The sequence below is a fragment of the Caretta caretta genome, chromosome 6, assembly GCF_965140235.1.
Source record: "Caretta caretta isolate rCarCar2 chromosome 6, rCarCar1.hap1, whole genome shotgun sequence".
Lineage (NCBI taxonomy): Eukaryota > Metazoa > Chordata > Testudines > Cheloniidae > Caretta > Caretta caretta.
In genome coordinates, this window is record NC_134211.1 from 21,015,131 (window position 1) to 21,027,598 (window position 12,468).

Sequence of the window (12,468 nt, forward strand, 5' to 3'; positions counted from 1 at the left end):
TGGTTCTGGCCCATAAAGCACAACTCAGACCTTGGTTTCTATAAACTCTCTTCTCCTCTTGTCTTCCCACCCTCTTTTGCCCAAATTCAGGCACCTGAACCAGTCAGCTCTTCCCCAGAACATGTCTTCAAAGTGGTGTTTGTGGGCAACTCTGCCGTTGGCAAGAGCTCCTTCATCCATCGCTTTTGTTATGACAGGTTCATGGCTGAGATCAGTGCAACCATTGGTAGGTGAAAGGACTCCCCTGTGCTGCCAGGTCACAGCAGTGTGAACCTCTGACCTGGGAAATGAGGGACAGAATGACATATCAAAAAAGGAAGCTTGAAATGATCCCACTGTTGTGTGTCTGATCCATGGCAGTGCAGAGTTACTCATGAACACCTTCTCCTTCAGCATTAGCGGAGTGGATAATTTCTCTCTCCTGTATGTTCCACACAGCACTGAACATGTTGTCGACACTGACAAATAATGGCCAAGATTTTCCAAAAAGGATTAGTGATTCTGGGATGCGCAACCTGAGACACCTTAAAGATCTTCAGAGGATGGGTTGTTGATCTCCAAATTATCCAGGGAGCTGTCTGACCTATGGCCACCCATGTAAATTCTGGGGAAGAGAAAGGGAAAAGAGGGAGTTGGGAAGGATTGGTGCCTTCACTGTCACCTCTTTAGACTGCAGGAGGACCCCAAATGAGCTGGGCCCCTCCCCAACACAAAGGAAGACAGAGTCCCTGCCCCTACAATTTTGTTTCACTGAAGTAATTCAGCTGATCCTTTCCTTAGGCCTCATTTTCCTGTTTTCCCCTGCCCCATCCTGCAATCCCCATGTGCTGTTGCCGCCCATACAAGTATTGATTACCAGGTGAAGAGTTTAATGGTGGATAACACAGGAGTGGCCCTGCAGCTGTGGGACACAGCGGGCCAGGAGAGGTAAATGAAGCATTTGGGTTCTATGCTAGGATTTCATGCTGCCAGGCTCACAGCACATAACAGTAAGTGCTGAGAGTGGCTACTGAGTTTGTAGGCAGGGTGTGGGAGAAGAGAGCAGACCTGTACCAGGTCCCAAGGAATGTGATGTTCATTTTAACCTTATAGGGATTGTTAGCTGGCACCAGAAGGTTCTGCCACCAGTGTCTGTATCACAATTCCATGCAGGAGATCTATAGGATCTGTGGTTCCCAAGCAGTCATGGAGGGGATGATTACAAGTGCCATGGAAAAGGTGTGAATTTCAATACACCTGGAGTACTTGTCCATATACTTAAGGCTGGGGCCAGCCTTTCCATACATCATTGCACCGGGATACAAACTTGCTGTGGCCCTCAAAGTTCTCCTACCTAAGTTGATGTGCTCCTGAAAAACAACAGGACAGGTGGCACTCGAAACAGCTCCTGATGCCTCGAGGAATGTTGGAAAATAATTTTATGTAACAATGGCCCTGGTTGGGATTGAATTTAGGACCTCTGGATTTAAAAGCACCAACCTGTACTTCTTAAAATAAAGGACTAGCTCTTTTAGCTTAGAGCCAGTAACACAATCATAAACCTCTTCTCTGGTCTAGCCACTAGAGGGGACAAAGAACCACACTGTGTTAGAGAGAGCTACTTTTATTTACTATGTGCTACTCCTGTTTAATTATGCTGTGTTTTCAAATCTGAGTTTACCACTTCAAGGGGGCCATTTAATTTCATGGAGTGTGGCATAAATACACTGAAATTGTCTCTCATACTGCATTTTTTCTCTAAATATGCTGCGACATCAGACCTATCTCATGATGAGGTTGAGGTCACAGAGGAGGTGTGACCTTCTGCTGGCCACTAACAATGATACAAGCCCCATCTCAGCCAATCAGATTTTGCAGTCCAGAACTGCCATATACTTGGTTATTATAAATAGAGACTGCCCCAAATCAGACACACGTAAGAAGCAAAATTTCCATTTAAACAAGTTCTTGTAGCCATATTTATGCCAAGGCAGAGCTGTCAGGCGATAATTGTTTCTAACCTAATTGTAACATGCTTTCCCTGAATCACACAAGGACCCCACTTCAGGAAATCATCTCTCGTCAGGAGAGCACTTGAGCATGTGTGTAAATTCCATTGAAATCAATGGGCCTTTAGGATGTGCTTATAAGTAAGCACCTGGCTTGACTGCTTTCCTGAATCAGGACCTTGGAATGGTGCAAAAATCTTTCTTAGCTCTGAAAATATTGATGTAACAGCTTTTAACTGGTGGCATGCAGCCAATGCTTGGTATAAGAAAGGGGGACAAACTCCTCTGCACACATGGGAGATCTTCTTCATGATCTCTTTTGGCCCATAGAAGCAAATAACCACTACATGTGGTCACCACTCCACTGTCTAGTGTGCTCTGTAGTGTCAAAAGTGTTGCTGGAACTCCAGAGACACGCTACAGTAACTCCTCACTTAACGTCCTCCAGCTTAACGTTGTTTCAAAGCTACGTCGCTGCTCAATTAGGGAACATGCTCGTTTAAAGTTGTGCAATGCTCCCTTATAACGTCGTTTGGCTGCCTGCTCTGTACACGGCATGTAAGATTTTGTGGAAGGGCAGCGACTTTACAAGGGAGCATTGCACAAGTTCCTCTTCTCTGCCTCCTCCCCCTCCCTCCCAGTGCTTCCCCCACCGCCAAACAGCTGTTTGGCGGCGCTTAGGACTTTCTGGGAGGGAGGGGGAGGAACGGGGAAGCGCTGCGTCTCCACTCCTCCCCCTCCTTCCCAGAAAGTCCTAAGCCCGCCAAACAGCTGTTTGGCAGCACTTAGGACTTTCTGGGGGCGGGGAAGGAGCAGGGATGCAGCGTGCTCCGGAGTGGGGGTGGGAAAAGGTGGGCCTGGAGTGGAGCGGGGATGGGAAGAGGCGGGCCTGGAGCATCCCCCAGCAAAGTCGGCGCCTGTTCTTCTCCGGCTAAGCTGCCACTGCTGCTGCGAAGGTGCTTCCTAGCATCCTTGCCTGCAGTGGGCTGTGCCTGTGTGGGGTAAGCCAGGGGCACTTCCCAACCACAGTACAGTATATAATGCCTTTTGTCTGCCCCCCCAAATTTCCTTGGAACCTGACCCCCCACATTTACATTAAATCTTATGGGGAAATTGGATTCGTTTAATATCGTTTCACTTGAAGTTGCATTTTTCAGGAACAAAACTACAACATTAAGTGAGGAGTTACTGTATTGGCTCTCTCAAATGGAGAGTTTTTCTGATGCCAGCTCTTAGTGTAAACAGCACCCCCCGCAGGCCATAGAAGAGAACATGCTCCAAGGGAAGCAGAGTTATTTAGTTTAGAAAGGTTTCAGAGGAACAGCCGTGTTAGTCTGTATTCGCAAAAAGAAAAGGAGTACTTGTGGCACCTTAGAGACTAACCAATTTATTTGAGCATGAGCTTTCGTGAGCCACAGCTCACTTCATCAGCTGTGGCTCACGAAAGCTCATGCTCAAATAAATTGGTTAGTCTCTAAGGTGCCACAAGTACTCCTTTTCTTTTTAGTTTAGAAACTTCACTTCCTGCTGCATGTTCTTCTAGCCTTTATCCAAGAGAATGGACTTACTTCTCAGCCTGTATCCTAAAGTGTTCTTCTAATAAAGCACAAATATGTGGAGATCTTGCAATCTCTACTTCACTTAACTCAGTAAACAATGTGCCTGTAAATCCAACTAGAATGTATGTTCCCCAAGACAAAATACATACTTACCCAAGCTGCTGGAGTTTGTCTTGGAACTCAAATCTATCTGCCGAGTCATCCATGAGGTGGCTGCTTTGTATGAGACATTTGCAAACTGGGGCAAATAAGATGAAGGCTTTGTCCCTGGTGTGGCTGAACTGGTGAGAGCCCTCACGTAGATGTGGTTTATACTGGGTCAAAGCTGTTTACTCTGGTGCAGCTAAACCAGTGGCTGAAATCCCAGTGCAGAAAAGGTCCAAGTTACAGATCCACCAAAACATCACTCTGCAGAGATTTCCCTGCCCCCAACCCCACCAGGCCCTGCAAAGAGGATCCATGTTAAGAAAGGGATAGTTTGTTTGCTTGTTAACAGCTGAATGGGTGCTGGAAGTGTCTTTGGTTTCATTTGACTTCAGGTTTCGGAGCATCACCAAACAGTATTTCCGGAAGATATATGGTATCTTTGTGATGTATGACATCACCACTGAGTGCTCCTTCGTGGCAGTGTGGAACTGGATGAGTAGCTTCCAGGTAAGAGTGAGACACGTTTGGGCTTGTTTCTGACATGCTGGCATTGCTCAAGATTCTTCTTTTACTGTAATGACCCCACGTGGACCTGCTCTAGAGATGCGGCCTTTTGAAACAGCCATGTTGTATGCTAGTAAAGGCCTAGAAGGTCCTAAGGTCTGTAGGGTACTCAAACAGTATTAACCATAATAGCAGACATGGGTAGCTAAGCTACTGTAGCTAAGATTTGGTTTGGGTGCTTGTAGTAGATAGGAATTGGGTAGTATTCTGTTCAATTATTTGGAAGCCCACTAATGGGCCTCCTGGTCTTCTGTTGCAGAAGTCACCAAAACCTAGCACAGCAACAGTGTATTTATGTAGCTAAGTGTGGCATGTTTGTATATATTTAGTAAAACCTGATTATTTGGAACTCAGCTGTTTCCTAATATTCTTACTGTTGTGCAGAAAGCAAAGACATGATGATGGTCTGTTTTGATCAAAAGCCCTTTGAGGCAGAGACTGTCTCTTACTGTGTGTACGTACAGCACCTAACACAATGAGGAACTGACCTCAATTTAGAACCTCTATGCATTATTGTAACACTAATAATAAATAAATTCTCTTCCAACCCCTATTCCAGTTTGCTGTAACTTTCACAAACATATTCTTTTGGGGTGACGTTATTCTGCAAAAATCTCTGTCGATTTGCAAGGGTTTTTTGTGTGTGTGTGCAAAAGTTTGAAAGCAAAATCATTTCAGATATATTTGAGTTGTGGGGAGAGGAAAGGGGTGAATACTTTCCCTACATGTTCTGAGTAGATATTTTGTGTATGGGTGATGCAAAGCTGAAGCTGAGAATGAGGAGTAATGGTCTCAAGTTGCAGTGGGGGAGGTTTAGATTGGATATTAGGAAAAACTTTTTCACTATGAGGGTGGTGAAACACTGGAATGCGTTACCTAGGGAGGTGGTAGAATCTCCTTCCTTAGAGGTTTTTAAGGTCAGGCTTGACAAAGCCCTGGCTGGGATGATTTAACTGGGAATTGGTCCTGCTTCGAGCAGGGGGTTGGACTAGATGACCTTCTGGGGTCCCTTCCAACCCTGATATTCTATGATTCTATGTCAAACTTTGCTTGTTTGTAGATCATGCTGAGACACAAAAATCAAGCCAAGGTTGAAATAAATCTGCTCAGTTAGTTTTATGAATAATGTCAACAAGTTTGCACATACCCATTAGAAATAGCTTGGTCATTTTTTTCCAAGGAATTTTAAGGATTCAAGGCCAAGATTTTCAAAAATGTCTAGTGATTTCAGGTGCTGCTTTTTTTTTTTTAATCCAACTTGAAACCTGAAAAGGGCCTAGTTTTCAGAATGGGCTGAGTATCTGCTCTCCAAAACTCAGGCCACTGTGGGCACCCAAAAATTGAGGCATCCAAAATCTCTAGTTGTTTCTGAGGATTTGGCCCATACTTTTCACCTGACTCTAAGCCTGAGCAGTTCAAATGTTGTGGATGGTGCAGAGTAGAATCCTTAAATTTGGAAATGATCCAGGGTCAAATTCTGAAGTTCTTATTCAAGTTCACTTCCAGTGAAGTTATATGGGGGTTTTACCTAAATAAGGGACTTCAGATGTGAATCCTGAATGACAGCTGCTGCTAAAATGCTATGTGAGGGCTTAAGTTTGCTTACCCTGTTTAGCTTGTGGATTTTCAGTTAAGGATGGCTGGGTTCAGCAGGCATCAAGCTGAAAGGCTCCAGACCAAGGAAATTCAGGCTGTACAGGAAAAACTGGCAGGATTTTTAAATTCTCATAGGGCAGATTTCTCTTTCTTTCTTTCTTTCTTTCTTTCTTTCTTTCTTTCTTTCTTTCTTTCAAAAAGTCAGTGAAACTAAATACAACTCCTTTCTTCCCCCCTCCCTCCAATTAAAATCCCATCTCCTCCCTGGCCCACTCACCAAAACCCTGGCATTAAGGCTTGATAAATCAACTACTTGGAATCAGAACATTCCCATAGTTTAACTTCCTTTCCCAGTGTCACTTGAAGAGCTTGCAGAACAGTTCCTAAATAAACAAAATCTCCCAGTGCCCTGGCAGGTCCCACAGGGTTTGATCCTGCTTTCATGGAAGTCAACAGCAAGTAGGGTGACCAGATGTCCCGATTTTATACGGACAGTTCCAATTTTTGGGTCTTTTTCTTATATAGGCTCCTATTACCCCCACCCCCATCCCGACTTTTCACATTTGCTGTCTGGTCACCCTAATGGCAAGGCTCCTGTTCATGTCAGTGGGATCAGGATCCAGCCCCGAGATACTCCTGTCTTCCAAACGGTTCTCACGGGAGCCTTGCTCTGTCTGTCCTGCTGGAAGGGATTGAGGATGGGGCCATGATCTTTCTGCTCGGAAACAAAATGGATGCAGCAGAAGGAAAGACCCAGCACGTGCCCAAGACGGAGGGGGAAAGGCTGGCAAAGGTACGGCTCTGTATGCTACTCCCCAATCCAAAGGTTTTGTAGATTTTGCTCTGGTCTGGTTTGCGTGCTCACAGCCATATTTAGGAAATGGGAGGGAACTCTCGCATGCTAACGGCTATTGCAGAGTATGGGCCTGCCCCCCTGGAATCAACAGCCAAGCTCCCCTTGACTTCAGTGGTGCAGGGTGAAGTCCTTAAATGATAATTAAGATGACGATTTTTTCACTGAGGTCATGGAAGTCATGGAATCTGTGACTTCCAGATACCTCCGTGAATTCAGCCCTGTCGGCCAGGAGCTGCGGGGTCCTCCTGCCGCAGGGTGCTGCGGGCTCCGCGAAGTTCCCAGCCACCTCAGGAGGCATGGCTGCAGCTCCTGGTTGCCGCAGGCAGCAGGGGTCCTTCAAAGCTCCTGGCTGCCACGGGTGGTGGGGGTACCCCGGAACTCCAAGCCAGGGGACCCTGGAGCTCAGAGGTTGCACAGGCGGTGGGGGCCCCCAGAGCTCAGAGCGGCCCCCGCAGCTGCCCAACCTCTGCAGATGGTGTGGGGACCCCGCAACTGGGCTCCCCATTTTGTCATGGATAGTTTTAGTAAAATTCAGGGACAGGTCACAGGCTTCCGTGAATTTTTCTTTATTGCCTGTGATCTGTCTGTGACTTTTACTAAAAAGATCCGTGACAAAATCTTAGCCTTAATGATAATATAAAGTGGCCAGCTTGTGATAGGCTCTGGCTCTGGAGGGACTTCAGGTCTCTTTGTGCTTGGGCTCGGTGCATCCTTAAAATGACTTTGACCCCTCAGGGTGAGGGTGCAGCCCACAGCATTCCTTTGAAATAGTGGCCATTTAACCAGGGATCTAGCAAGTCTGCCAGCCCAGGCTCCACGCTCTTGGCATACCCTAGTTTTGCCAGGAATGCCCTGGTTGATTATGAAATGGGAATTTATTTTCCACGTTTCAATGCCTAGTGGTCCCTGCCTCCCCTTAGCCGAAAAGACGCCTGCACTGGGGCCTTGCTGCATTGAATCATGTAGTGGCGCATGAGGTGTGCTCCAAATTGCACGCAACCAGGATCTTGACTCTCCTATGTTCTGCTGCATGGCAGCACACACAGGCCAGTGAGGGGGCATTTCCCCCGGTCCTTCCAGCTGCTGAAAGACCCAACCCAGTGCTCCCCTTGGCTGCTAGAGCTTTGACACCCTCTGGACACCAGGGCCTCCAGCTGCTGAAAGAGAACGTGCCTGTACCACTCACGGGATGACACTCTGTGATGCCAGTATTACTGGGGGCATGTATGCAGCATTCTGTGAAACCCCAGAGGGTTCCGGAGCGGAATCGCGTTACATTGTGTGTGGGGAGATGGAGGATAATCTGTTGTAAGTGCTGGAGATGGGGAAGGATCATTTGTGTGTGAGTGTGAGAGAGAGAGAGAGAGAGAGAGAGAGAGACTAGGTGGGGCGGGGGGTTGAGAGTGGCAGAAGTTATCTTCTGACTCTCCCTGCCGGCAGGAATACAAGGCTGTCTTCTATGAGTGCAGCGCTATGACTGGCTATAACATCCTGGAGCATATGGCAAGGTGAGTGGAGTGGAACAGCATCACCCTTGGATCTTTTTCAGCCAGGGCCAAGCTGCTACAACCTCCCTCAGGTACAGGCAAGGAGAAGGGGTGTTCATCTGAGATAGCACTTGGTCCCAAATGAGAACTTGGATTAGCGCATTGTTTTTGGTGACTCAACAGGCTGAGGGGTCAACATGCCAGAGAAGTGGTTGTTGTCTTCCCCTGTGTTTGGAAAGCATCTTGTTTGGACACTGTCACAACCTAAGGAAAGATCAGAGCTTGTCAAAATGTGTGATCCACTTTTGTTTTGTTTGTTTTTGTGGCCAAAAAAGACCTTTTAAAAAAATTCCCCAAATTAAATTGCTGGGTTTTTCTATGAAAACTGGACAATTTTCATTTTCAGTTTTTATTTTTTTTTCAGTTTTTCCTTTCTCCCTTTCTTCTACTTTTTTCATATTTCTTTTTTAGTGGCAAAATGAGAAAAGGGCAGGGAATCAAAAAATATCAAATCTGACAAATTTTCGTTTTTAAATTGCTTCAAAAAGTTCACAGGCATTTTTTTGGGAAACAAAGAAAAATAATTTCTCTTTGAAAGCTTTGAAACGCAAAAGTCTTTTTACAATTTTTGACCCACTTTAGTAGTTAACGGTTTATTAAGCAGGAAGTCCTGCTGTGTTTCTAATGTAGTGTAATAATAATACCACCTAGCTCTTATACATCTTTTCATCAGTAGAGCTCAAAGTGCTTTACAAAGGATCCAGCATTCCAATTTTACAGATGGGAAAACTGAGGCACATGATTGTCTGAGGTCACCCAGCAGGCCAGTGGCAGAGCCAGGAATAGATCCAACATCTTTTGAGTCGTCGGCCAGTGCCCCACCCACTATGACACACTGTCTCCTCTAGTAGATGCTACTTCCTCCTCTGCATGCATTTGGAATGTCTCACCAATATTGTCTGTCTGTCTGTCTTTTATGTAGCCCAACTCCAAAAGAAGCTCAGCTCTCACTATTTCCCTTCACTCTTCAACATCTAGTTTATTCTTGCCTGATGGGGACCACAGGGCATGAATGACTTGGCAGGAAGCAGGCAGTATCAGGCCGCTGTGTTCTTGAACTGCTAATCTGTTGATCATTCCAGGCTGCTGACAGCTCAAGAGGACAAGCAGAAGGAAAGTGCCCTTCACCTGGAAGATTACCACAAGAGGAAGGGATGCTGCATGTGATGGAGCAAGGAGCAGCTCTCCGGAGCATGTGGGGGCTGCACATGGCTGGCTAAGCAGGTTGCCTCCCAGCTAGCTGAGAACTGATGTTATCAGCTCCACAGGGACTCAAGGAAGGCGCAAGCTTGTCCCAAGAGGGAACATCCAGATGTTAAAACAAAACAAAACTTATGTGCAACAAAATAATTCTAATCTCCCTCCGCCCCATGCTCTCCTACAGCTGCAGCATCCTCCCCCCAACCCCACCCCCCAACTCCAGGGACATACTGCTTGAGCCGTTGCACTGGCCGCACAGAAATTGGTTCTCCTCTTTGCTTGTTCCTTTTGCGTCTCACCCCCGATGGGAAACAAACACAGGAGAACAGAGGGCACCCCTAACACTCCGTTTTAAATCAACTAAAGCAATGTCCAGCTCTGTAATAAGGAGACGATTATTTTAAACTTGGAAATAGCACTGGGAGTGTTGGTGCGTCTTAAAGGTGATGTTTGCTTGGCCTTTGGGAGCGGACTGACTAATCAGAGTTACTCAGCTATGTGACCTGCATGGCTCTTTGTCTCCTTCTAGTGGCTGCTCCACTGAGTCTCCTAGCAATGAGCCTTAAAGGAGGTAGTCCTTTAGTTCAGTGGTTTTCAAACTTTTTTTCTGGTAACCCAGTTGAAGAAAATTGTTGATGCCCGCGACCCAGTGGAGCTGGGGCTGAGGGGTTTGGGGTGTGGGAGGGGGCTCTGGGCTGGGACAGGGGGTTGGGGTGCAGAAGGGGGTCAGGTCTCTGGGGTGGGGCAGGGGGTTGGGGCACAGGCTTCTCTCGGGCGGCTCCCGGTCAGTGGTGGTGCAGAGGCAGGCTTCCTGCCTGTCCTGGCACTGCAGACTGCACTGCATCCTGAAAGCAGCCAGCAGCAGGCCCGGCTCCTAGGCAGAGGGGCGCAAGCAGCTCCATGCGGCTCTCACCCACAGGCCAATGGGAGTGTGGAACTGGTGCTTGGGGTGGGGTCAGCGCATGGAGCCCCGTGGCCCCCCCCGGCCTGGGAGCCGGACCTGCTGCTGGCTGCTTCCGGGGCGCAGCGCGGTGTCAGAACAGGTAGGAGCTGGCCTGCTTTAGCCGGGCAGCACCGCCGACGGGACTTTTAACGGCCCGGTCAGCAGTGCTGACCAGAGCCGCCGCGACCCAGTGCCTGACGTTCTGCGGCCCACTACTGGGTCGCGACCCACAGTTTGAAACCCACTGCTCTAGTTCAAGTAGCGAATGCTTATAGTTCTGAAAGTCCCTGGTTCAAACCCCAGCGTCAACCCAAACAGCGCTGGTTCTACCTGGCTTTCGCACTTGTGTTTTCTGAAGAGAGGTGTAGGCCTTGTAGCATTTTGATCTAAGGTTATAACAAAACCTGTTTCCTGCCTTCTAGGTAGGAACATGGATGTGTCATGGCCCTAACACTTGTCAATCCTTCAACCGCAGCCAGCTGAGACGGTGACGCTGGAGCAGGTTGACACTAGCTTTCTTCTTTGCTCAAGGCGCGTGGATTCTGCCTGCGGGTGCAGTTTGGAAGCTAGCACAAACCTGCCCAAACTCAAGCCGCTGATGGTGCAAACCGCTGACCTCTGGGGAAATTCTGGCTGGGGCTGCAGCTAGCCTGGGACTTTGAGGGTTGGATTTAGCTCCCGTTGACACCAAGCTACCAAACACCAGTGGGTTAGGGCCTGTGACAAATGCAGAGAGCTCTGCAGCCCTTTTGTGCCTGAGGAGATATGGCCGCTGTCCCGGGGAGACGCCTGTCTGTCCCTTGCTGGGGGCAGCTCCCGAATAGCTGAGGAGGGGGTCACCTCCTGACTCCTGAATAGCTCTAGTTGTTATCCCTATAGAGCACACACCTAGCACTAAGATGCTTGTCCCCTGCTTCAGGTACCAGTGAAGCAGGAGCTGCAAGCAAACAAGAGGCTTGCTGTGTTGCAGTTGTGTCAAAAGCCACCATTGACACGTTTTGCTTCCACAGGCTAATCAAAGGATCGGGCGCTTGCGTGTTCCTGTATTTCCAAGTCATGAATGATTTCAGTGGGAAGGGTGGGCTCTCGCAGGTGTAGCTCAGCATCATACAGCGAAGGGATGAAAGAACAGGGAACGTTTTCAAGAGCACTTTGGCGGTGGCCCCATTTTACAAAAGAGACTTAGGAGCATAAGCCCCCTTTCCATTCAATGAGACTTAGGCTCCTAAGTGCCTCAGGTCTGCGCTGCACACTGGTTTTGTATCACAGTAACTTCATTGGTTGGGGCGGGGAGGAGGGGAGCTCGTTATTAGTACACACAAATCAGTATAACTCCTGGTATGGTCCCAGGTACGCTGGGATAAAGGTGCTTATACCACTACAGCCGTTCCCCTTCCTTTCCACGACTAAGTTCTGCTGGTTTAAAACCTTTATCCTGGTATAACTGCGACCACACTATGGGGGTGGGTTGTACCACCTTAAGCATGAGAACGGCACAGCTTGTGTGTGTGGACAAGGACAAAGTCACTTTTGACAATGGCTCTCAGGCTCCTAAATCACTTTTGGAAAATTGACCAAACATGGCTAAATCCAGAACTCAGCCTGCCCCCAGCAGTACAGAACCATAATACGTTATGTGCCCCCAAAGTTACAGCTTGTGGTTGTAATATCTGTCACAACCACATCTTTTAAATGTGATGTATAATAACAACAAGCCAAATCAGCACACCCAAATGGCCCACCTTGATTATCATACACATTGTAAGGAGAGTGGTCAGTTTGGATGAGCTATTACCAGCAGGAGAGTGAGTTTGTGGGGGGGGGGGGGGGGAAGAGAAGACCTGGATTTGTGCTGGAAATGGCCCACCTTGATTTTCATACACATTGTAAGGAGAGTGGTCACTTTGGATAAGCTATTACCAGCAGGAGAGTGAGTTTGTGTGTGTGGCTTTTGGAAGGGAGGGGGGGGTTGAGAAAACCTGGATTTGTGCTGGAAATGGCCCACCTTGATTATCATATACATCGTAAAGAGAGTGGTCACTTTGGATGGGCTATTACCAGCAGGAGA

General features: G+C 47.7%; 1 protein-coding gene across 1 annotated transcript in view; it reads left to right on the forward strand.

Annotated features, from left to right (window-relative positions):
- CRACR2B (calcium release activated channel regulator 2B) overlaps positions 1-10,108 on the forward strand; it is a 77,868-nt gene extending 67,760 nt beyond the window's left edge. The window contains exons 13-18 of the mRNA XM_075129309.1: positions 91-230; positions 847-927; positions 4,087-4,207; positions 6,471-6,680; positions 8,151-8,218; positions 9,340-10,108. Of these exons, the coding sequence (XP_074985410.1) occupies positions 91-230; positions 847-927; positions 4,087-4,207; positions 6,471-6,680; positions 8,151-8,218; positions 9,340-9,424 (705 nt within the window). The 3' untranslated portion in view covers positions 9,425-10,108. The remainder of the gene's footprint in view (positions 1-90; positions 231-846; positions 928-4,086; positions 4,208-6,470; positions 6,681-8,150; positions 8,219-9,339) is intronic.
- The last annotated feature ends 2,360 nt before the right edge of the window (positions 10,109-12,468 follow it).